The sequence below is a fragment of the Capsicum annuum genome, chromosome 7, assembly GCF_002878395.1.
Source record: "Capsicum annuum cultivar UCD-10X-F1 chromosome 7, UCD10Xv1.1, whole genome shotgun sequence".
In the NCBI taxonomy this organism is placed as follows: domain Eukaryota; kingdom Viridiplantae; phylum Streptophyta; class Magnoliopsida; order Solanales; family Solanaceae; genus Capsicum; species Capsicum annuum.
In genome coordinates, this window is record NC_061117.1 from 216806256 (window position 1) to 216830204 (window position 23949).

A 23949-nucleotide genomic window follows, 5' to 3' on the forward strand; every position below is an offset into this window, starting at 1 on the left:
AACCTCAAAAGTAGGAGCTTTGGGTGGGGGTGGTCCTACAAAAATATGAACAGTGGGTGGAGCCGAGCATGTGGTAGCTTTGTGTTGAGGAGTTAGGAAATAAATATTGGAAATGTTTTGATAGTGTTGCCTCGGAGCAGGTCCTGATGCATGTTGTGGTGTGTCAACAAAAATAGAAAACTGTGTATGTGACACTGGAGGCAAGTTAGAAAGATACTTAAGATTATCAGCGGAAAATGGAGGAGATGGCAACCCATTAGCCCAAGCTCGATGCATTTCTATCATTTGTTGCCTTAATTTTAGAATCTCTTCATTAGCTCTTAAATTCTCATTGCCCAAACTCCCTATCTGATCATTGACAACAAACTCGATATCCTTGTTGGCCATAACTTTCTTTGTGACTTGGTGCAATATGGAGGACCAACCAAAATGCCACAAACCAACCACCTTAAACTAACTCAACAAGAAATAGCAAATGCGTTAGAATTCAACATTTTTTTTCAAAACCATTTTTTTTCTTGAAAAGGTCACCGAACCCAAGAGGGGCGCCTACGTATCTCACCCCCGAAAGAGGAGAATCAGGTGTGCGTAGTTCATGAAGTCTTGCCAAAATGGCTAATTAATTCTTTTTTTTCAGAAACTTCAAAAATAACAAATTGTCAAAAGAATTGACGAAAATCTTTTTGCATTTTTCAAGTTTAAACTCCCTATACAAAACGAAACCTATGATTACCAAAGAAAAATCTTTTTGGATTTTCAATTTTTGAATTTCATACGAAAATGAGACTTGAAACTATTAACAAAAAATCTTTTTTGTGATTTTCTTTTAAAGATGTATAGGAAACACTTACTTTAAAGGAAAACTGAAGAAAATCTTTTTTTGGATTTTTCAAATAAGATCTCCGAATCCACAATAGGCTGCCTACGTATCTTACTCCAGAGAGAGGAGAATCAGGGGTGCGTAGTTCGTCCATATTGGACAATTAAAGATTAAATGACAAACTAAACCCCGAATTGAGAGACACGACTAAAGACAGACGAATAAAATCTTTTTGGGGGTTTTTAATCAGAAACTAACACCAACAACTATGAAAGAAAAAATCTTTTTGACATTTTCGTTATATAAAAATGTACAAAACGCCTATTGAAAGAAAATTTTTTTTTAGAGTTTTCGAATTGTGAATACTTACTAAAGAAATAAAAGAAAAATATTTTTAACGTTTTGATTTTTTGGGAAATGAGTGCAAAAGGTAAAAGAATTTTTTATCTTTTTTTGAATTGTGAAAAACAAAAGCCATAAAGAACCCTAAAAACTACCAAATCTCTTTTTTTTCACTCCTTTTTTCTTCCTTTTTTTCAACAATTTCTTGCCTACACACTTTGCTTCTAACTCATGTTTTTGCCGAAATCAGTCTGTCAAATGACCACATTACCCTAAAAAATGCAACATTTAGCATGTAGGAATGCTTTAAAGGTGAGTCTCCTGCAAAGGACCAAGTCGGTCCCGCTATATCTCAATATGATGCAAATAAGCATGACCTAAAGGCTGACCTACACTGAAGTTTACTAACAAGGCTGTTCGGGGGAGCATATGATCGATAGTGGTTGCACTAGCTTTCCACCCACTACATACCAGCCGACGGCTCCTCCTCCTAAAAATAAGGATGACTCAACTATAGGTCGTGTGCACAACGTGTACTATAAAACTTGTTGCAGAAAGAATTAATTCGGGTTATGCAAATGATGTCAGATATAAAGCGGTAACACATAAGAGAAAAACTGTAAACACCTAGCACGTAGGCACTCAAAATCAATAAACAAATACAAACAATGTCTATACACTCATAATGTCAAAACTAAGCCGATATAACTACAAAAATAAGCTCGAATTCTGAAAAGGTTCCCAGCAGAATCGCTAGAGCTGTCACACCCCTTTTCTTTTCAAACGATTGATTTTAAGTTTCAAAAGGGTTTTTATCATTAAAGTGACAAAAGATGAAAATTTATTTCAAAAAGAACTATTTACATTTTTTATTCAGAGTCGCCACTTAACATAATTCGGTGTGTCAAGTAACCTTTAGAAATTCTTTTCAAAACTGTTTGACTCTTTAAAATTGGTTTACGAACAGAGATTTCGACTAAGAAATTTTGTTGACCGAAAGGAAGGTGTTAGGCACTCCTCGATCCCGTGGTTCAACCACGATCGCTTGGTGGAGTGTATCGGCTAATTTGACACTATGAATGTATAAACCACACAAAAACACATAAAATAATTAATCAAACACGCAAAATAAAATAAATTCAAAATATAGTGTCCAATCCGAGTTATACAGTCTCAAAAAATTAAAAATACAGAAACGTAAATCCTACTCTAAACTAACCCTAAACTATGCTCCAATACTTTACCTGATGCCTTAGGTCTTCATTACGAACCTTCCTTGCATACATGATAGTTGGGGCATTCCTCGAATGAATCAATACAAATCTCTCGGGGTATTTCCCGGCCAAATAAGTATATTTTAATACAATAAAAATGGGAAAATCACTCAGCACAAACATTTACACATTTGAAGATTAAAATCCTACAAGTTGCCTACCCCGAAACCTAGAATTCGCCTATCGAATTAACGGTCTAATCATGCTACTATCGTGTTCGACAATATTCATACTTAAACCAAAATAGAATCTTAATCAATCCAAATTCACTCTTTTTTTATCAGTTTCTTAATTCCACCCAAACAACCAATTTCAATTCTCAATCGAGATACCATTTCACCAAACCATAATTAAAAAAAAAAAAAAACCACGAATCAAAATAAACACGCATTCATCACCAACGAGGATCAAACAACACACAATATTGAATTCAATGCACTGGGTATCATCAACAATGAAACAAAAAGAATGAGAAAGTAGAATCGGACCTCAATTGAAGCTTTATTAGGCCAAATTACGTGGCCAAAAATTGAGACCTCATTCGAAAACCTCTACTTGAACCTCAACAATGAATCTGTGACTTGAATCTCCAATCCGATGAACCCGAAACTCCGATTAGGCTAAGAACGATCTCAAATGAATCCTAATTTGTTTGTTTTCTGACGGATCTGTGGAATTTCAAATGAGTTTTCACAGAAAACGGTCGGATTTGGACGGTGACCGGCAATGTTCCCCGGTGATAAATCACTAAAAAATAGTCAGTGAATGTTCGTTTCTGCCTCTCTCCTTTAATTTCACGATCTCCTCTCCGATCTCTCTCTCGTGGATATCTCGATCTCTTCCTCTTTGTTGTTCCTACTTTCTATCTGTCCTCATCTCTTTCTCGAACTCTATTGTACGTGTGTCCAATGGTGAGAGGGTGGTGAGTGTATTTGGTGAGGATCAGTGATTCCTCTTTTTTTTGGAAATGAAAGTGAATGTGTATGTGTACTATCTGTGAGAGTGAGAGTCGGTGAGGAGTGTGTGATTTTCCTGGTGGAGAAGATGATTTCTATGTGTGTGTTTTTAGGTGTTAAAAAGGAAAATGGAGGATGATAGTGTTCTCTGTATATTCATGTAGGTCCCTCCTTTTTCCTTTTTCCTTTGTGATCCTTTCTTTTTTTGTATATTGTGTGATGGTGTATATATGTTGGCCAGTGGGAAAACGTGAAGGAAATGGGTGGGTAGGAGTAGGGTAGGTGGGGTAGAGGTAGGGTATGGGGTGGGGTGGTGATGTGTTCGCTTTTAATTAGAGAGGTTGTTAGGATAGGATTAAAACAAGATAAAATTTGTTAAGGGTTGTTATTTTTGTATTTTATGGAGGGATAATCATGTGGGTGAGAGTGTATGACAATGCGAGGTAAAAATGGATGAATTGGGTTTTTGGAAGGGACAAAATTACGTGTCTACATTGAGTTAATGTGATTTAACTTTCCTTCCATATTTTAATTAAATAGAATCCTTTTAAATATAGGTTAATGTAATTTAACTTTTATTCCATATTTTAGGGGCAGAATTCTTTTAAACATAAAATTCATTAGGCATAGAATTAGTTTAGGCATAATATTAATGGGATATTTTTCATTAGTAATGTAAATTAATTTTGGCAAAAACGTGTAAAAAAAACAGGCAAAAAAATATTTCTACAAAACAAAAGTCCTAATCCCTTACAAAACCTAATCCCCAACTTCAAAACTATATATCAAACAAAAAACAACTAGTAACACATTAAACTCCAACCCAAAAAATCCAATCGATTTTGCAACACGTTTGGAGTTGAACCTTTAAACCCATTATGATATTCTCTCAGTTTACATTCTTCTAGAGTTCTTTATAATTTGTGGCTTTGAATTTTTTGATTCTCGATTTTATTCCTATAGAAGATTATAATCTAGCAAATTTATTGATGTTTGTTGCTTTTAAACGTTGTTTTGATTGTCTAACTGTATGATTTTTTATGCGTGCTTTTGGTATTTAGAAATTCTATCATTATTACTTATATATTTAACAAATGTCAACAGAAGAAGAAAAAGAAATTCATTGGAAAGGCCAAAGGTACACTCTTTCTTCTTGTGTCTTTGTTTGTGTTTTTACAAGCTATACTTCCTAACTCTTGCTCCTAACTTTATTGCAGGGAAGTACATTCTGGAGCCAGTTGAACGGAAGATGATAAATAAAGGACAAAAATAGATGAAAGATTTTGGGAATACGGGTCATTCTTGACATGATTGAGATGCTTGTCGACAAAGTAAGGATCGAAGGTTAATGCATTCCACAATTTAAACACATTTGTGTTGGTAAATTATACTACTTTTTTCAGAAATTATAGTAGTTATATCGAGAATAATATAGGAATCATAATTAATACAGCCTAATTATCATGTATTCTTAATAAACAATTGCTAAATTAATTTTTTTTTTTTGTGAAATCTCAATATATCTTATGATCAAAGAGATGGATTTATTTATGATTTGAGGTAAGTTTTCAAATGTTTTAGCATGTTCTTGATACTTACAATCTTGTCATTAAATGTGATTAAAGAGATAAATTTATTTGTGATTTGAGATAAGTATTCTAAAATTTTAATATGTTCTTAAATTTTTCAAAATAAATTATCATGTATTCTTAGTAGAAACTTTTTGCCCTTCATTAAAAGTGTTACAAAATTAACTTTTTACTTTTTTTTGGGTTATATTTAGTAATTTAAAATTTGTTACAATTTAATTAAGATATTAAATCTTGAATTTAAGTTTGGTGCACCGTCGGTGTATCTTTTTTTTACACCATCAGCTGACTTTTACCTGTTGTAGCAGGTCATCCATTTCTCAAGTAAAAATGTAAAAATGAATAACCTGCTACAATAGGTAAAAGTCACCTGATGGTGTAAGAAAAATATACACCGATAATTGGTTTCATGTTAACATGGAAAACTTTTATGTGCAGGACAAGTTTAATTAGCATTTGGAACCTAAACATGAAAACATTACATTCTGTTTACTTTGGAGGTAAACATGGAAACCTTCTATGTACCCTGTTTGATTAGGATTAATAGGGTTTTTTTTTTCTTTTTCTATTTAAATTATATTTTGATCAATTTAATTTAATGCCGGAGTTAAATCGTGTATTGTTCCACTTTCTCCATCATTATCATGAAGATATGATCGTTTTGTCGTCAATGCAGTCACAAAGAATCTCCCCAATAATGATGATGAAGTGGTGAATAAGAATTTTATGTTACAATTGTAGGGAAACGAGTCATTCCTTGACTAACTGCCCCTATCCGATCCGCTACAAGATGACATTTTGCCCTTGACCCTATCTAATTTTAAGTATATATTTTCTTCATCATGGACAAGTAATGAATTTTCTGTTACTCCTTTTTCTTTTGATGCATAACCATTGCTTCAGGTTTTGAGTTTTTTCTTGTCCTTCTCAATGTCATTTAAATACTGAATGCGCTATTGACTTTTTATGTGTTCTTGTGTATTAACTTAGTAATATACAGAATAAAAGTGAGATTGATATTTCATCGGTCAACCTCTTTATAAAGTCAGAAGCCTCTTTCGTAGGCAAGGAATCGAACATCTCCAACCAGACAGAACAGGTGATAGAAATTGATAGGTGTTGATTCCGCAGTGGCACAGACTGCAATTATCATTTCATGTTCAAGATTGTATGCAATTTTCTGACAAAAATCTGTTTGAATCTGGATCTTCATATTTCTAGGGGAATGAACTATCGATATTTAATCATATGGAGCTGAAGCTTGGGACAGTCGGACATAACTATCACTTTTTCCTCCGTGATCGATAAGAACAGGTTTGCCATTCAGACAAAATAACAAAAGACTTCCAAACATTGACCTCCTGATGAATAATCATCTTTCAAACATGTATATGCGTGTGTGTGAGTTTTTTCTTCTTCTGTTTTTTCGAGAGCCTGTCTCTTAACATAAATAGACCAAAACTTGCCAAATCGCACAAATAATTTATGTGCTCAAGGTAAATACATGTGATGGAGCTTCCACATATCTCTGAATCATGAAACTATCAAAGTGCATGTTTGCTTATTTATAGAATTTGTGGTGATATAAATGCATGCAACTAATGGAAAATCAGGCAGATTGCAGTGTCTACCTCAGACGGCCAACCATTCTATGAAAAATTAAATTTCATTAAAATTATACTATCTTGGTGTTCTAAAGTATAATCTATGGTGTTCTTTTTCTATTTTTCACTCAACAAAAAGTTTATTATCTTTGAAAATCTGTTAGACGGTCTTCAATCAATATGTGAATAAATTTATTAATTTATTTTTTAATATTCTTGGATAGGTGAAGGAAGGACACCGACCGCTTAGCTTAATTTGTTGAGACATGTAGCTAAGCGTCTTAATGTTTGGTAAATGCAGCTACTAACTATTGCGTTTTCACATTTTTTTGTCTGAGAAAAAAGATGCAGGATAGAGACCAGTCATGTAAATGGCACATATTGAAGGAATTTTTTTTGCTCGAGAAGTTATATGATCAATCATGTTATAGTTTTGGGAAGATTGTTTAGCACCAAGAGAAAATGATTCAGTTAACTGAAGTCTCATAACTGCATGTTGAACCTCCGAAGACACGATCATATAATTAAATTTATGATCGTAAATTCAGATAAAAAAAGAAGAAAATAGTAAACTTGTGTGTTTGAATCAATCTTCATGTATCCTTGCGACGTTTGTGGTGGTGGATACCTTGTTGTTCTAACTTATTTGGTTAGAATTAACCATTCATTTAAAAGTGTGCAAGTTGAATGTTCAAACTTATTAAAGCCATTGAAAAGTACCATATGTCGATTATTTGTCTGAATAGAAGTATTGCATGTCATTTCATGGCTCTCAACAAAACTACAGAAGTTTTGTGTTGTGGTATGACATTCTCCACCTCCCACTAGGAATGAATTGTTATATGAATGCCTCTTCAAATAAATAGTTAATACAAGCTTAAAAATTTATATTGATATTTTTATTTGTTCATTAAATACTTTGACATATACTCAAGTGATCACTTGCATCTTGTGAACTTGATATTGTTCTCGTTTTTTGTTTTATACTTTTATGATTTGATAGATTGGTAACACATGAGTAGGTACAATCTAAACTTTTTTGTTTGTTTGTTGATAAAGATGAGTTAGATTTGTGTTGATAGATATGTGTCTTTCTCTTTTTCTATTTTTTTTTCGTAAATAAAACTAAAGTAGAGTTTTATCAAAACTAAAAATAAAATAACCCGTTTGAAAGGATTAAAATCTGGTCAAATTAGCTTTTAATTTATTTTTTTTTAGATTTTTAAGGTGTTTGGTAAAATAAAAAAAGTGTTTTAGAAAACCTAAAACCTGATTAAAAAATCAAAAAGTGAGAAGTTGGGTACCACCAACTTTTTTCTTTTTAAGATTAAAATTCTTTTAGGTTTGACCAAAATATTTACCTTTTTATCCCTTACATTTTCCTCTAATTCCAACAATATCCTAAACTTGTAGCCCTTAATATATAATTTTTTTTCTTTTTGCCGCTTCACTTCATCTTTTCCCTCCAATTTCTTCCTCATCTTTCTTCTTTGTCTTCATCGAATCCTTCATTACATCAGGTTTGTTCAAAAAATTTATTTTAGATTTAAAATTATAAATAATTCACCTTATTTGTGGTGTTAACAACTTTAAGGACATTTAAGTCATTTTAACAACAAAAAAGTGTTGAACATCATTTGTTTACCAAACACATCAACAGTTTTTTTTTTCAGTTTCAGCACTTCTATCCAAACACTTATCTGCTTAATTTATAAGCACTTATTTTAAGCTTTTAATCACTTAAGCTAAAAAACTATTTTTTAATCCTATCCAAACGGGCTTAGATATAGAGTAATAACTAGGTGTTTGGACATTAAATTTTTTAAAATTCTTTATCGGGTTCAATTTCAAAAAACACATATGCCCATAAAAAATTTAAATTTTGAGAAACATCAAAGTTTTACTTTCACTCAAAATTAATCACAAAAATTTAAATTTAATTACAAAAGATTTTACCCTCGACCAAGTTCGCTGGCACATGGGTCAAAATGGGACTCAAGTGCTTTTTTATCAATAATTTCTCTCAAGAAACAATTAAAAAATTCATCAAATAACATAAAATAGTAGAATTTTTTTCCCAATTTAGGTTCGTTTGGATTTTGATGGATAATACATAATACACGTGCAATGCACGTACACTAAATTAGTATATATATATATATATATATATATATATATATATATATATAAAATTAAATGAAAAAGATTTTTTACTTTTAATTGAATTCCTAAATTGATGGCAATAAATTGTTAAAGAAAATCCAACTTTAAAGAAATTATTATATAAAATTTCTATATAAGGTAAAGTTCTAAATATTTTAGAAAAATTGGAAAATTATTTTACATAAAATAGGTTAAGACTCCTAAAAGAAGAAGAAGAAAAAAGATCTTTCAAAAAATAAATGAAATTCGTGTATCCCCATTAAAAAAGGTAAGTGGATTTCAACCAAAAAAAACAAAGCGGTATTGTTTTTTTATAAGGTTAGGACTATTATTTTTTTGTCACTATAATAGTTTAGGAGTCTTTATATTTCTTTCTTTTTTTCAATTTTACAAGTCCGATTTAAGGTTTATATGGATACATTATTTGGGTAGTAAAATTTTGTGGCTTTGAATTTATTTTTAAGAAAAGGTTAGATTTAATTGTATTTTTTTGTTGTCTCCAATTTGAGTATTTTTTTGTATACGTAAAAGTTAGATTTAGTTGCATTGTTTTGATATCGCTATCATTGTATTATTTTGTTGTAGTTAACAAATGGTAGATGGATGTCGATTGACTTTGAGGAAAATCTTTTGCAAAGGTTAGATTTAATTGTATCGTTTTGATATTACTATTTTGTTGTAGTTTAAGGTGATAGATAAATTTTGATTGGAGTTGAGAATTTTTTTGTATATGTTAGGTTTAGTTAAATAAATTATCCATCTTTGTATGTTCAAAAGATGTTGAATTTACTTATTGTATTCTTCTTTATTATTTAAACAAATATTCTATTTAGTGTAACGTTTAAACTCATTAAAGTGAGGTACACGCGCGAGTCGTCTGCATCTACACTAATAATAAGAATAAAATAACACATGAACAAAATAGATTGACCCCAAAAATTCTGTATGTTAAAAATAGCAAACGCCATTTCGAATACAAACTCATAATATTGATCTTTTGAAAGTTCAAGAGAGCGTTTAAAATACTTGAAAGAAATAAAGAAAAATAAATTATACTATTTTTTTGCATGTAATATCTTCTAAATCCTAAAAATAAAAGCTATATGAATACTTTTATTTTTTCTATTACCATTTTTAGTATTAGATTAAAATCAAATATCCTGAACATTATTAAAAACTTTAAATCTATTAATTTTTTAATTAAAATCATGCAAAATTAGAGAAACATTCCATTTTGTAAATTTTCCCTTAGCTTATTAATGCAACATAAAAAACTTATCAAACTTATAGTGTAGAAGAATATATCTATAATCTATAATATATTAAAATTGTGAAGGATCTTAAATATTGTTTGAACATTTTGCCCTTCATTAAAAGTCTTTATTTTAGACAAAATCGTCTTTTCACTATTTTTTTCTAATATTTAAGAGTTAAAAATTAATAAAATATATTTATGGTAAAACCTTTCCTTATTAGAAGTCATCATAATTAATGACAGCGAATATTTTTTTCATTAATTTAAGAATTCTAAATCAACTAAATTTGATTTTAAGAAGATTTGAAAAATCCAGCAATAAATATAAAATCGTTATAATAAGAAAAAAATTTAAGAAGTACAGAATATTTAAACGTTTTAAGTACGCAATAAGGATGTAATTAATAATTTTGTAATGATTTGACTTTAAAAATAAAAAAAATCTAGAAAAAGATAATCACACCAATTTATTATTTTTTTAATTATAAGTAAATGTATAATGCTTTAATTTAATTAACTATATAATTTACTATACATATAAAATACTTAGAGTATGTAGAAATTTTTATTAATTGTTTTGTGTAAATCAATTTTAGTTGTTCCATAAGTTTAGGGAATAGAAAAAAGTTAGTACATTTATTAATATAATTTGGAGGAGATTCATTTTTAAAAACATGATAAAATTAAAATAAAATTATGTAAATCTTTTTCACAACTATAATAAAAAAATTATGGTAATTTAGCCGTTCCCGAATTATTTTTTAAAGAATATGTTCCAAATATTGCTAATTCCTCAAAGAGTACTTCATCATGAGCTGTCAAACCAAGTTCAGCCAATCAAAGTTCAAAATTAATCGGTACAAAATTATGTGGTTTGTCCTCGATTACTTATCCCACTGCTACTAGCTTAACCCACACTTCTATAAGAAATATTATTAAATTTATCCATCACTATTAATCCATTGATATTCGTCCCCCCAACGTTCTTGTCGTCTTCTTTTTTATTATTTGAAAAGTTTATAATATTTTTTTTGTGGAGAATATCAGTTACAAACCTTTAATTATTTAATATTGTGGTTTTAAAAAAATAATATCTATCTTGAATACTTAGTGATAGATAAAGTTTATTAATATTTCTTACCGGCAAGGAATAAGGCAGTGGGATCAATAAACAAGGACAGATCACCTAATTTTGTTCTTGTTCTAGTCAGTTTTGAACTGTCGAATGTCGATTGACTGAATATGTACTCTCTAATGGATTCAGATTTGCTAAAGGTTGTTTTATTTATCAAAAGATAGGGTGCAGATTTGAAACAAGATAAAAGGGTGAAATCACATCCCGTTCTTTCAAAAAAATAAAAATAGAACAAACAAGGATCGAGAAAAAATAAAATAGTATAAATTATTCTGATCAGTTTATTATGTTCTTGATGGAATAGGGTAGAATTATATAGCGGATCTTCAACTTGTTTTAAATTGAAACATAATTATGTTTCATGAAAAAAAGTGACTACTTCTCATTAAAAGAGTAGATGCAGCGGATTACACAAGAAGGAACAATGAAATGCCCTTTTTTAATACACTATCACCAAACAAAATTTTGCAAATATGAAGTTACAACTCAAGAAGTCACCTTTTAGTACATTATGATGCATAAATTAGATAAGCATATATGTATATTCAATTCCATACTTCTTTCTTAGCGTCTGAACAAACTCAAGGACCTTATGTTGGTCAGGCAAGGACTTGGCAACACTGTCCCTCTGCATGCACCTCTTGATCCATGCCACAAACTTTGGGCACTCAGCCTCTGTGCTAAAGTTACCATAAGTCTCATAGGCATAAAACCAACTGTAGAACCCAATCAAAGCAATATCCACAAAACCAAAGTTATCCCCTCCAAAATAGGGCTTGTCTCCTAGTGCTCCCTCCAGCACCTTAAGGCATTCTATGAAATCTTTCTTAGCTGCCTCTTGCTCTTCTCCTTTTGTTGTCCATATCTTCTTACAAAGATCATTAGGTCGTCATTGACGAAAACAACATTTCACTCATCATAACCAACTAACCAACCAATGTGAAACTACTCCAATAATACAATTAATTCATAGAAAGACAAAAGGGAAGGGCTATCAATTTGCCTTCTTGTCAATGTAGTCAAGCTAGCTAGAACCTAGCTTGCGCTCTCTTATAAGGATCAAAAGGGAGCAAAGGGGCTTTGTCCTTCCACACTTCATCAATGTACTCCAACTAGTGACACACAAATTGGTTTTCCGTTGTGAATCAAAACTGGAACGAACTTGTGGATAGGATTCATCTCTAAAAGCAGAGGACTTTTGCCACTCATAAAGTCCTCTTCTTTGTACTCATAATTTACCTCTTTTTCAGCAAGTGCAACCCTTAGACCCAGACCAAACATGCTAGGCCAGAAATTCAACAGAATTACCTCATTGTTAGCCATTTTTGTTGTATGAAGAAGAAAGCAAGAAAGTGTGAAGAAGAATTTTATTTGTTTATAACAATTACTAGTACTGATATTTGCTAGTTTTACATACATACATGCACGTGTCTTTCATCTACCTATACTTTTCAGTGTCACAAGATTCGATTTTCTACCTACTCTTAACTCTTAAGCATGTACAGTTGTAAGAAAATATTCTTCTTAAAAATAAATTTAGATATCATATGTACTACGTACTTCCTTTTATGTAAATTTGAGTCTCTTACTCTCTTTTTTGATCTTACATTATGATGCATCATTGCATGACAAATGACCAATGCAACAAAACACAGCCAAAGCTGAGTCTGAATTCATCTGAAGACACAAAACCGGAGTACATAAGGCTATAGACAATTAAAGGGCAGCCCGGTGAACTAAAGTTACCGCTATGCGTGGTGTCGGGGAAGGGCCCCACCACAAGGGTGTATCGTATGCAGCCTTACCTTGCATTTCTGCCAGAGGCTATTTCCAAGGCTTGAACCCGTGACCTCCTGGTCACACGGCAGCAACTTTACCAACTTTACCAGTTACTCCAAGGCTCCCTTCAAGGCTATAGACAACTAGATATAATAATATTGGTCTCATTATAAAAGTGAGTCTGGTTTAATTTGAACACAAAATAGAATCATATACTTAATACCAACTTGTTTGTAACTGAGATGTCGTTATTGTTGTTGTAGATGATGCTCTTTATTACTTCTCATCACGAAAAATACCACAGAATTAGATTACAAGACCACAAAAGCTAACTCCCAACAGGACACAAGCTAAGGCCTAAGAGTCCCTTTATTCAAATCTTAGACTAAGACCAAAGTACAAACAAACAATTCAAATCTTCAAATAACAACTGAATAAGGCAGGACGAGGTGCCTTTTTTTCAATACATTATGATGCCTAATTGCATAAGCATATGTTATTCAAGTCCATATATCTGCCTAAGAACTTTTGCAAGCTTAAGGACCTTCTGTTGGTCTGGCAAAATCTTCGCCACACTGTCCATCTGCATGCACCTCTTGCCCCAAGCCACAATCTTTGGGCACTCAGCCTCTATGCTGAAGTTACCGTAAGTCTCATAGGTATGAAACCAGCAGTAGAACCCAATCAGAGCAATATCCAAATAACCAAAGTTATCCCCTCCAAAATAAGCCTTGTCTCCCAGTACTCCCTCCAGCACTTTAAGGACTTCTATGAATTCTTTCGTAGCAGCCTCCTGCTCATCTCCCTTTGTTATATGTATCGTCTTTGCAGGAATATACAACTGAAATTTCAATAAACATAGAAAAAGAAAATGGTGATCACTTGTTGCCACAAAACTAAGAAGAGTTTGTTCGTGTTAAGAAAGTGCACTTCTGAAGTAAGGGTTACCCAAGAATATATACCGAGATGATATTCCATTTCTTCAACTAATGTAAAACTCTAATACCCCCAACGCCTAGGACTGAGCATCTAGAGGTGGGAGACCTAGTTTATGAAGTGAGGAATAGAATTAACCAAGACTATATGACAATATTCTATTTCTTCAACTAATGTGAAACACTAACACCCTGCATGCCTACGACTGAGCATCTGGAGTGTGGGGAACTAGCTTAAGAAGTGAAGATTCACAAGACAATTATTACCAAACAATATTCCATTTCTACAACTAATGCGAAATGCTAATACCTAATACCTAATACCTAGGAAAACATCTTGACCGTGGACAGTATAATAAGAAGGCCAACATCAGATATATAAAAAATAAAGATGGATTTAGCTCTAATAACATGCTAACAAAGTGGACATTGACATAATAATTTAACCCCAAAAGGAAATAACATATATATTCTCAAGCAACCAATGTGAAACTCTAACATACAAGACGACAATGTTTCAATCCCAAATTAGTTTGGATCGGGAAAGGGTATGAATTTTACCTTTAACCCCAACTGATGTGTAACTCTAATACCCTCACACGCCTAGGACCGAACATTTAAAGCTCGAATAACATAGTTAAAAGGATAACTTTAAGTGCTCGTTAGCCACGAGGAACAAGGGATAACTAATCACATGATTAGTTTTAGAATAGCTTATCCCATATTTTGTTAAGATAAAATCGCGGGAACTTGTCCCAATACTAGTTATCTCGAGATTGTAATGTTATCTTTATCCCACACTGAAGGTGGGACAACATTTCACTCTCATCCAACCAATGTGAAACTAGTCCCCTAATACAACACCAAACAAGAATCCTAAAGGGTATGAAATTTACCTTTTTGTCAATGTAGTCAGCCCAGAATCTAGCTTGTGCTCTGTCATAAGGATCGGAAGGAAGCAAAGGGGCTTTATCCTTCCACACTTCATCAATATACTCAACTGCAATAAAAGACTCACAGATTGGTTTTCCATTGTGAATCAAAACTGGTATTTTCTTGTGGATAGGATTCATCTGTAAAAGCAGTGGACTCTTGTTGGCTTCCATCAATTCCTCTTCTCTATACTCATATTTTACCTCTTTTTCTTCAAGTGCAATCCTAGGCCTCATGCCAAACATGCTTGGCCAGAAACCCAACAGAATCACCTCATCATTAGCCATTTTTGTTGTATCAAGAACAAGAATGCAAGTCAAGAAAAGAAAGAAGAAGTTTCCCAGGATTGCTCATTTGCTACTAGTATATATATACAGGTACAGCACTTGGATGCCTTCTATTTTCGATCCGTTAGGTTGTGGTCAAAATCAAAAACAGATCAGCCTCTCCCCCAACAATTAATTTAAATTAAATATTTTAAATATGTAAATCATATTTAAATTAATTCATTATTTAATTAAAATTTATTTAAATTAGGTAAGAATTTTAAATTTGATAAATTAATTAATTTAAAATTTAATTAATTTAAATAAATTAATTAGTTAAGAATTTTAATTAATTAATTTTTACTAATTTAAATTTAAAATTTAAATTAATTAATTAAATTTATTTTTATATTTAATTAATTTTAATGTAATACTTTTTTTTATTATTTTTTTTATTTTTTTATTTTAAAAATGGTTATTTAAATTTTTCAAATTTTAAAAGCATGATTATTCAAATTTTTCTACAATTTATAAATTTTTCTTATTTAATTTAATTAATTTTAATATTTAATTTGTTATGTAGCATTTTAAAAATGATTTGGAATTTAATGTAATACTGTTCTATTTTTTTATTTTTTTTAAATGACGTGGCAGATGACGTGGCATGCGTGGCAGATCACATGGGAGAGTGTGTTACACTCTCCAAAAAAGTGTTTAAAATGTAGTTTTTTCGTGGGTTCAGGGGTCCAGATGACAAATATGTAAGTAAAAGTGTCCAACTTACAAAACTGACATAGTACAGGGTTCAATGGAGCATTTTGCCTAATCTGAATACATAACTAGTTTACCTGCTAGGCAGCTAAGAAATTTTATTTGAATATAGGTAGGGGTAATTTTGTCTTTTTCTAATTTTATCCCAAGAATAAATAATGATAGGATTGTTATCCCACCAATGGGTGGATAACTTATCTCGATACTATTTATTAGTTTCGGGATAAGTTATCCCAAATATTACCAACCAAACGTAGCATTATAAATTTTATCTCGAGATTATTATTTTATTCCAGGATTATTTGTTTTTGTACCTTAAACTAAACGATCCCTTACCTTCGTTTGGTTGGGAACAAGTTATCCCAAAATAATTAATCCCGAGATTAATTATCCCACCATATATATGGGATAACTTATATGGTGGGATAAGTAATCCTATTACTAACTTATCCCATCAACCAAACATGGAATTCCACAGTTTATCCCAAGACTATTATGTACTTTAATTATTTTTATACTGCATAACATAATATACATATTTTCTTATAATAACTTGTGCAGTATTTGTTATACAAATTTCTAAATTTCAAAACAAACATCATATTAATTTATAACCAGTTAAGGCGGTATCAATCATGCAGATTTTTACACATAACTCACCTTCAAATCAACTATCACACGACATACAATATAATAATGTAGAACTAGCAAATGAGTAGTAGCAAAATTCTGCTTTCTTCTTGATTCATCACAAATGGCTGAGGATGAGGTGATTCTGTTGGGTTTCTCGGCCAGTGTGTTTGGCATTAGGCCAAGGATTGCACTTGAAGAAAAAGAGGTAAAATATGAGTACAGAGAAGAGCTATTGGTGGGTAATAACAAAAGTCCACTGCTTCTACCGATGAATCCCATACACAAGAAAATCCCAGTTTTGATTCACAATGGAAAACCAATCTGTGAGTCTCTTATTGAAGTTGAGTACATTGATGAAATGTGGAAGGATAAAGCTCTTTTGCTTCCTTCTGATCCTTATGAGAGAGCACAAGCTAGATTCTGGGCTGACTACATTGACAAGAAGGTAAATTCACACTAATTTGGGATTGAAGCATTCTTGTGTTGTGTTATTAGAGTTTCACATTGGTTGGTTGAGAGTATAAAATGTTATTTTCTTGTAGTCTTGGTTGATTGTGATCTAAATAAATAGTCTTTGTTAATCTTCACTTCTTAGCTAGCTCCCCCACACCCCAGATGCTCAGTCGTAGGCGTGCAGGGTGTTAGAGCTTCAAAATAGTTGAAGAAATGAAATATTGTCTCTCTATGGTCTTAGTTAATCTTCACTTCACAAGCTAGTTCCCAGTGCTCCTCCAGATGGCCAGTCCTAGGCTTCGAGGGTGTTAGAGTTTTATACTTTTTTAAGAAATAGAATAGTCTCAGTTATATAGTCTTGGTTAATCCTTACTTCATAAGCTACGTTTCTGGTGCTTCAAGTTCTCAGACCTAGGCATTGCGGTATTAAAGTTTCACACTAGTTATTGTTATATAGTCTTGGTAAATCCTATTCCCATGTTTGTTGAAATTTCAGTTGTATGATCCTGCAAAGAAGATACATATAACAAAGGGTGATGAGCTGGAGGCTGCTAAAAGAGATCTCATAGAAGTCCTTAAAATGCTGGAGGGAGTACTTGGAGACGACTTATTTTGGAGGGGATAACTTTGGTTATTTGGATATTGCTCTGATTGGGTTCTATGGCTGGTTTCCTACCTATCAGACTTATTTTAACTTCAGCATAGAGGCTGAGGGCCCAAAGATTGTGGGTTGGGGAAATAGGTGCATGCAGAGGGACAGTGTTGCTAAGACTTTGCCAGACCAACGGAAGATCCTTGAGCTTCCAAAACTTATTAGGCAGAGGCTTGGAATTGAATAAGCATATGATTATGCAATTATGCATCATAATGTATTGAAAAAAGACACTTCAGTGTGCCTTCTTGTGTTGTTTTCTCAAGATTTGAAATGTTTGTTTGGTCATACTGTAAGTTCTACTTGTACTTTTAATAAAGGGACTCTTAGCTTGTGTCCTGTCGAGGGTCAGCTTTTGTAGTCCTTGCTTCTAGTTTTGGGGCTTCTCCTCTCCGTAATGAGAAAGCGCCTTTTTTAATAGCACCATCTACTATAATAATAACTACGTTTTAGTTCTAAATAAGTTGAGATCGACTATATGATTCCACTTTGTTCTGTCAGAAACATAGTAATAATCCGATGAAACACTGTCCCATTTCATGATCAAAGTAAACCAGGCTCATTTTCACCCTTTTATCTTGTTCCAAATCAACATCATATCTTTTGATAAACTAAACAATCATTTTATAAAACATATCCACTAGAGCAAATCTGAATCCGTCAGAGATACTTCACCATAGCTGTCAAAGCATATTCAGTCAATTAGCACTCGACAGTTCCAAAATGACTAAGAACAAAATTAGGTGATCTGTCCTTATTTATTGATCCCACTAGCATTAGAACAACTCCTTGCCCATAAGAAATATTAATAAATTTTATGTATCACTAAGTACGTAGTCAGGGTAGATATTAATTTTTTAAAACATAATATTAAATAATTAAAGGTTTGTAACTGATATTATAAAAATATACGTATAATTTATAATCACACATGATTGTTTAGCTCACAAATAAAATATTATAAAATTTTCAAAGAAAAAAAAAAAGACAAGAACGTTGGGGGAACGAATCTCGAGTATTACCTAATTCGATGGATTAAAAAACTAAAGGGTACTAGGAGTATTTCTTATGCGAGATTTAGTTATTATGTATTAGGTACATTCTATCCTACATAATATAATGGGTTAATTCATTATGAGACACCTAAAATTGTTCCAAAAATTCACAGATTTCTCAACTAAGACCTGTACCTATTATTTTCCTAACCCACCCAAATTTTAATCCAATCAAGCCTTTTTTACACAATCAGCAAAAAGTACATAGAGGGTGTTACACTCGCGTGACGTGGCACAAACGACGAATTAAATGATGACACTTGGCATTGAATTCAAAATTAATTAAAAAATATTCCATAACTAATTAAATTATAATTTATTTTTTCAAAAAATAAACCCCCAACCCCGCCCCTGCCCCCACCCCCCACACCCTCCTCTTCTTTACAATTTTGTTGAATTAAATTTACAATTTTGTAAATTGAATTAAATTTATATTTTTGTTGATTTGTGAATAAAAAATGAATTTACATTTTTCCGGTAAAGTTCTATTTTTTCCGGCTAAACTCCATTTTTTCGACAAACTAATGGCGGAAAAGAATTAAGAATAAGATCGAACTAAGAATAAAAAAATTCAAATCGAATTTAAAGATAAATTCAAAACTAAGAACAAAATAGGAGAAAAAGTAGAAAAAATGGGAGGTAAATTGACAAAGTTTCATTTTTTCCGGCAAACTATCCGGTAAAGTTTCTTTTTTTTCCGGCAAACTAATGGCGGAAAAGAAATAAAATAAGATCGAACTAAGAATAATAAAATTCAAATCGAATTCAAAGATAAATTCAAAATTAAGAACAAAAAAGGAGGAAAAAAGAAAAATTGGAAGGTAAATTAAGTTTAAGAAAAAAAATGAGTAAGAAGAGTGGGAAAGAAGCTGAAGAGAGGGTGGGGGTATCGGATTGGGTGGGGGAGCCTTTTTTTAAAAAAGTTTTATTTTATTAAAAAAAAAATTTTGGGCCCTCAGTGCCACCTGACACGTTTTCATTCGTTATTTATTAAAAGTAAACGTGCTTCACGCACTCCTATTGAGTGGACAACACGCGGAGTGCCACATAGGCAATATAGGCTTGATGGATCAATTTCGGGTAGGTTAGGGGCCTAATAGGTACAAACCCTAGTTGAGGGGTCTAAGTGAATTTTCGGGACAATTTTAGGTGTCTGGCGATACTTAAGCCTAATATAATATACATATTCCCTTATTACTTGTACATCATCAATTATATGAATTTATAAATTACAAATCAAATACCATATTAATTTATAAACATCTAAGATAATACTTTTTCATACCAAAATAATTGAATTGTTGGGTATGACACATTTTTTGAGCCGGAGGTCTATTAGAAACAGTTTCTCTACTTCTTCGAAAGTAGCGGTATGGATTGCGTACATTTTACACTCCTCAAACCCCACTTTATGGAAATACACTAAGTTTGTTTTGTTGTTGAGTGTGACACACTCCTTAAGAAAAATCTTTTAGGACATAAATTGTAGTTTATTTTTCACTATTACTCCTTTAATTATTTTTAAATTACTCTCCTAGATAATGTGAAGTACTTAAGAATTTTATTAAATGAAACGGCAAAATTAAAAGAAATTTTCAACATGTCTCTCAAAAAATGAATAATTAATTTATTTTTAACATTAAAAAATAGCTAAATAATTTATTTATTTTGAAATAAAGAGAGCATCAATCATGTTGATGTTAACACATAACTGACCTTCAAATCATCTTTCACGCCACCCCAAACTGTGTATGGACCACGACACTACATATGCACACACACAAAAAAAAAATCGAAAATTGAAGGCATGCAAGTACTATTTACTATTAAATAATAATGTAAAACTAGCAACTATGTAGTAGAAAAATTGTGCTTCCTTCTTGTTGACTTGCTTTCTTCTGTTGTTGATACTAACAAAAATGGCTAATGATGAGGTGATTCTGTTGGGTTTCTGGGCCAGTGTGTTCGGTATTAGGCCAAGGATTGCACTTGAAGAAAAAGAGGTAAAATATGAGTATAGAGAAGAGGAATTGGTGGGTTACGTCAAAAGTCCACTGCTTTTACAGATGAATCCTATACACAAGAAAATACCGGTTTTGATTCACAATGGAAAACCAATCTGTGAGTCTTTTATTGGAGTTGAGTACATTGATGAAGTGTGGAAGGATAAAGCTCCTTTGCTTCCTTCTGATCCTTATGACAGAGCACAAGCTAGATTCTGGGCTGACTACATTGACAAGAAGGTAAATTCATTCATACTAATTTGGGATTGAAGTATTGTTGTGTTGTGTTATTAGAGTTTCACATTGGTTGGTTGAGAGTATAAAAGGTTATTTTCTTGTAGTCTTGGTTGATTGTGATCTGATGAGTTAGCTTTTGAGGTTACGTTATTAAGTCAATGTCCACTTTGTAAACATGTTATTAGTGTTAGGCTCATTTTTATTCTTTTTTATACCTAATGTTGGCCTTCTTATTATGTTGTCCATAGTCAAAGATGTTCAGTCCATAGGCATGAGGTATTAGTGGTTCGCACTGGTTGTAGACTAAGTTGCTCGAACTCTTCACTTTTGGTGCCGTAGTTGTGTCGGCACGACAAGGTGTGGGTATAGACGTGGATCCGTATCGGATCTAGTTAATTAAGTTTGGATACTTTGATAAAAATCAATGGAGAAATTCCGAACAGATTCATGGTTTCTATCATTAAAACAAAAGCTAAGGTAAAATTGAAGTTCCTTATATGAAGAAACTTTTGTGGCACTCCTTTTCCTTTTATCTCCTTCTAGAATTCCCCCCTCGACCAGTATTTCAACCTCAAGTTTTTCACATATATCTCATAATTTAGGTTTTATAACTCTATCTTTAGATATTTGAATTATTTTTAGTCGAATCCCTGCACCCGTATCTTAATGGATCCATATGTCTGAATCTTAAAATTAGATCATGAAGGATCCGACCTAGATCTGTACCCGTATGGCCGTATCAAACACCTGCACCCGAGTCCGATAAACTTAGGTTGTAGAAATGATATATTGTCTCGTAATAAATAGTCCTTGTTAATCTTCACTTCTTAGCTAGCTCCAACGGACCCCCCCCACCACCCCAGATGCTCAGTCGTAGGGTGCAGGGTATTAGAGGTTCAAATTAGTTGAAGAAATGGAATATTGTCTCACAATATAGTCTTGGTTAATCTTCACTTCACAAGCTAGTCCCCGGTGCTCCTCCAGATGGTCAGTCCTAGGCTTCCAGGGTGTTAAGAGTTTTATATTAGTTTAAGAAATAGAACATTGTCTTGTTATATAATCTTGGTTAATCCTCACTTCATAAGCTAGGTTTCCCATGCTTCAGGTTCTCAGTCCTAAGGATTGTGGTATTAAAGTTTCACATTAGTTGAACAAATAGTACATTATCTCGTTATATAGTCTTGGTTAATCCTATTCCTGTTTATGTTGAAATTTCAGTTGTATGATCCTGCAAAGAAGATGCATACAACAAAGGGAGATGAGCTGGAGGCAGCTAAGAAAGAACTCATAGAAGTCCTTAAAGTGCTGGAGGGAGTACTTGGAGACGAGACTTATTTTGGAGGGGATAACTTTGGTTATTTGGATATTGCTCTGATTGGGTTCTACGGCTGGTTTCTTACCTATGAGACTTATGGTAACTTCAGCATAGAAGCTGAGTGCCCAAAGATTGTGGCTTGGGGCAAGAGGTGCATGCAGAGGGACACTGTTGCTAAGACTTTGCCAGACCAACAGAAGGTCCTTGAGTTTGCAAAACTTGTTAGGCAGATGATTGGACTTGAATAAACATATGCTTATGCAATTATGCATCATAATGTATTGGCAAAAGACACTTCAGTGTGCCTTCTTGTGTTGTTTTCTCAAGATTTGAAATGTTTGTTTGGTTATAGTGTAAATTCTACTTGTACTCGTAATAAAGGGACTCTTAGCTTGCGTCCTGTTGAGGATTAGCCTTTGTAGTCCTTGCTTCTAGTTTTGGGGCTTCTCCTCTCCGTAGTGAGAAGTGAACACTCTTTTTAGTAGCCCCATCTACTGTAACAATAACTACGTTTTAGTTCTAAACAAGTTGAGATTGGCTATATGATTCCACTTTATACTGTCAGAAACATAGTAATAAACTGTTGAAACACTCCCATTTCATGAGCAAAGTAAACCAGGCTCATTTACCTAATGAGTGCAATATATATCTAGCAGCAGTACAGAAGCATATGCACTCGAATTTTGTATATACAGAGCAGCAAATGATATTGAGTTATTGACAATCCCCATTATTCACAGTGAAAGCAAACTATTCCAATTGTAGACATGAGTGAATATTTTCAACACATTTTGACTTGAAGATAGTCATCTAGCAATAAATAAATAATATTCACTCTTAGCTGACCCATCACAAATGCATGAAGAACCAGTGAATTAGTTCTAAGCAGCAGCCCATTGCCCATGTTAACTAGCAGGTCACAGTGCTAGTGTAGGAATTAAATTTGACAGATGAATCTATATATATATATATAAAAGAGAATCAAGACCATGGTGATGTGGCATGTCTAAGAGGCCACCATTTGCATTTATCTTTTTTTCTCATTTTTTTGAAAATTTTTACTCATTCTTTTGGTGAAAAAATTAAGATAATATACACATTTATTAGAAAAACAATCCCAATAAGGACAGACTGTCATTCCATATTAATTAAAACGTTACCATCTCTCGAACTGATGAAGCTTATGTACATTTATAACTCACAATGATAGTTCATGGTATCTTTGTCTCCTTATCTTTGTATGTAGTTCTCCAGGACGCGCTAGAAGTCCACACAGAAGATCTCCGATTGGTCGTCGATCCAGCCGTTCACCTATTAGGAGGCCTATCCGTTCACGATCAAGATCCATCTCTCCTAGGCGGTAATGCATAAATTTGTATAATCTTTATCGCTAAATGTGTAGTGTCTAATTGTATCAAATTTTGTTTCGTGTCTTTGAACTACTTGTCTGTTGCTATTAGGTGCGGTCTGTAGTTTTTCCTTTTATGCATCTCTTCCTCATTTTAAATGTGCATACGTTTTTTCTCTTCCTTCATGGCGTGTTCTGATGCCTGGTTTCTTTCTTTGGGTATATCTAATATTTACGACACTATTATCCGAGAACATAATGTTATTAAATTTATGAAAGAATGCCATTTCCTGTTTATACAAGTAAGTAATATTTATTCATGAATTGCTTCAGGTATAGGGGAAGGGTGTTGGGATATAAAAGAGAACGTAAAAAATAGAGAGTATTTATCAGAAATTGTTTTATTGCAATTGAAAGATCTGCAGCAGTGG

General features: G+C 32.5%; 2 protein-coding genes and 2 pseudogenes across 2 annotated transcripts; 2 read left to right on the top strand and 2 right to left on the bottom strand.

Moving 5' to 3' along the window:
- Positions 1 to 11492: 11492 nt before the first annotated feature.
- Positions 11493 to 13036, bottom strand: LOC107877371 (annotated as a pseudogene).
- Positions 13037 to 13168: 132 nt separating this feature from the next.
- LOC107878532 (probable glutathione S-transferase) lies at positions 13169 to 15222 on the bottom strand. Its single transcript, XM_016725554.2, has 2 exons — positions 14749 to 15222; positions 13169 to 13758 (listed from the first exon to the last, which is right to left on the bottom strand). The coding sequence occupies exons 1-2, from the start codon at positions 15070 to 15072 to the stop codon at positions 13414 to 13416; spliced, it is 669 nt and encodes a 222-aa protein (XP_016581040.1). The 5' UTR covers positions 15073 to 15222; the 3' UTR covers positions 13169 to 13413.
- A 424-nt stretch (positions 15223 to 15646) lies between these two features.
- On the top strand, positions 15647 to 18004 carry LOC107878534 (annotated as a pseudogene).
- Positions 18005 to 20384: 2380 nt separating this feature from the next.
- Positions 20385 to 22711, top strand: LOC107878533 (probable glutathione S-transferase). The gene is made up of 2 exons (XM_016725555.2): positions 20385 to 20858; positions 22074 to 22711. The coding sequence occupies exons 1-2, from the start codon at positions 20535 to 20537 to the stop codon at positions 22416 to 22418; spliced, it is 669 nt and encodes a 222-aa protein (XP_016581041.2). The 5' UTR covers positions 20385 to 20534; the 3' UTR covers positions 22419 to 22711.
- The last annotated feature ends 1238 nt before the right edge of the window (positions 22712 to 23949 follow it).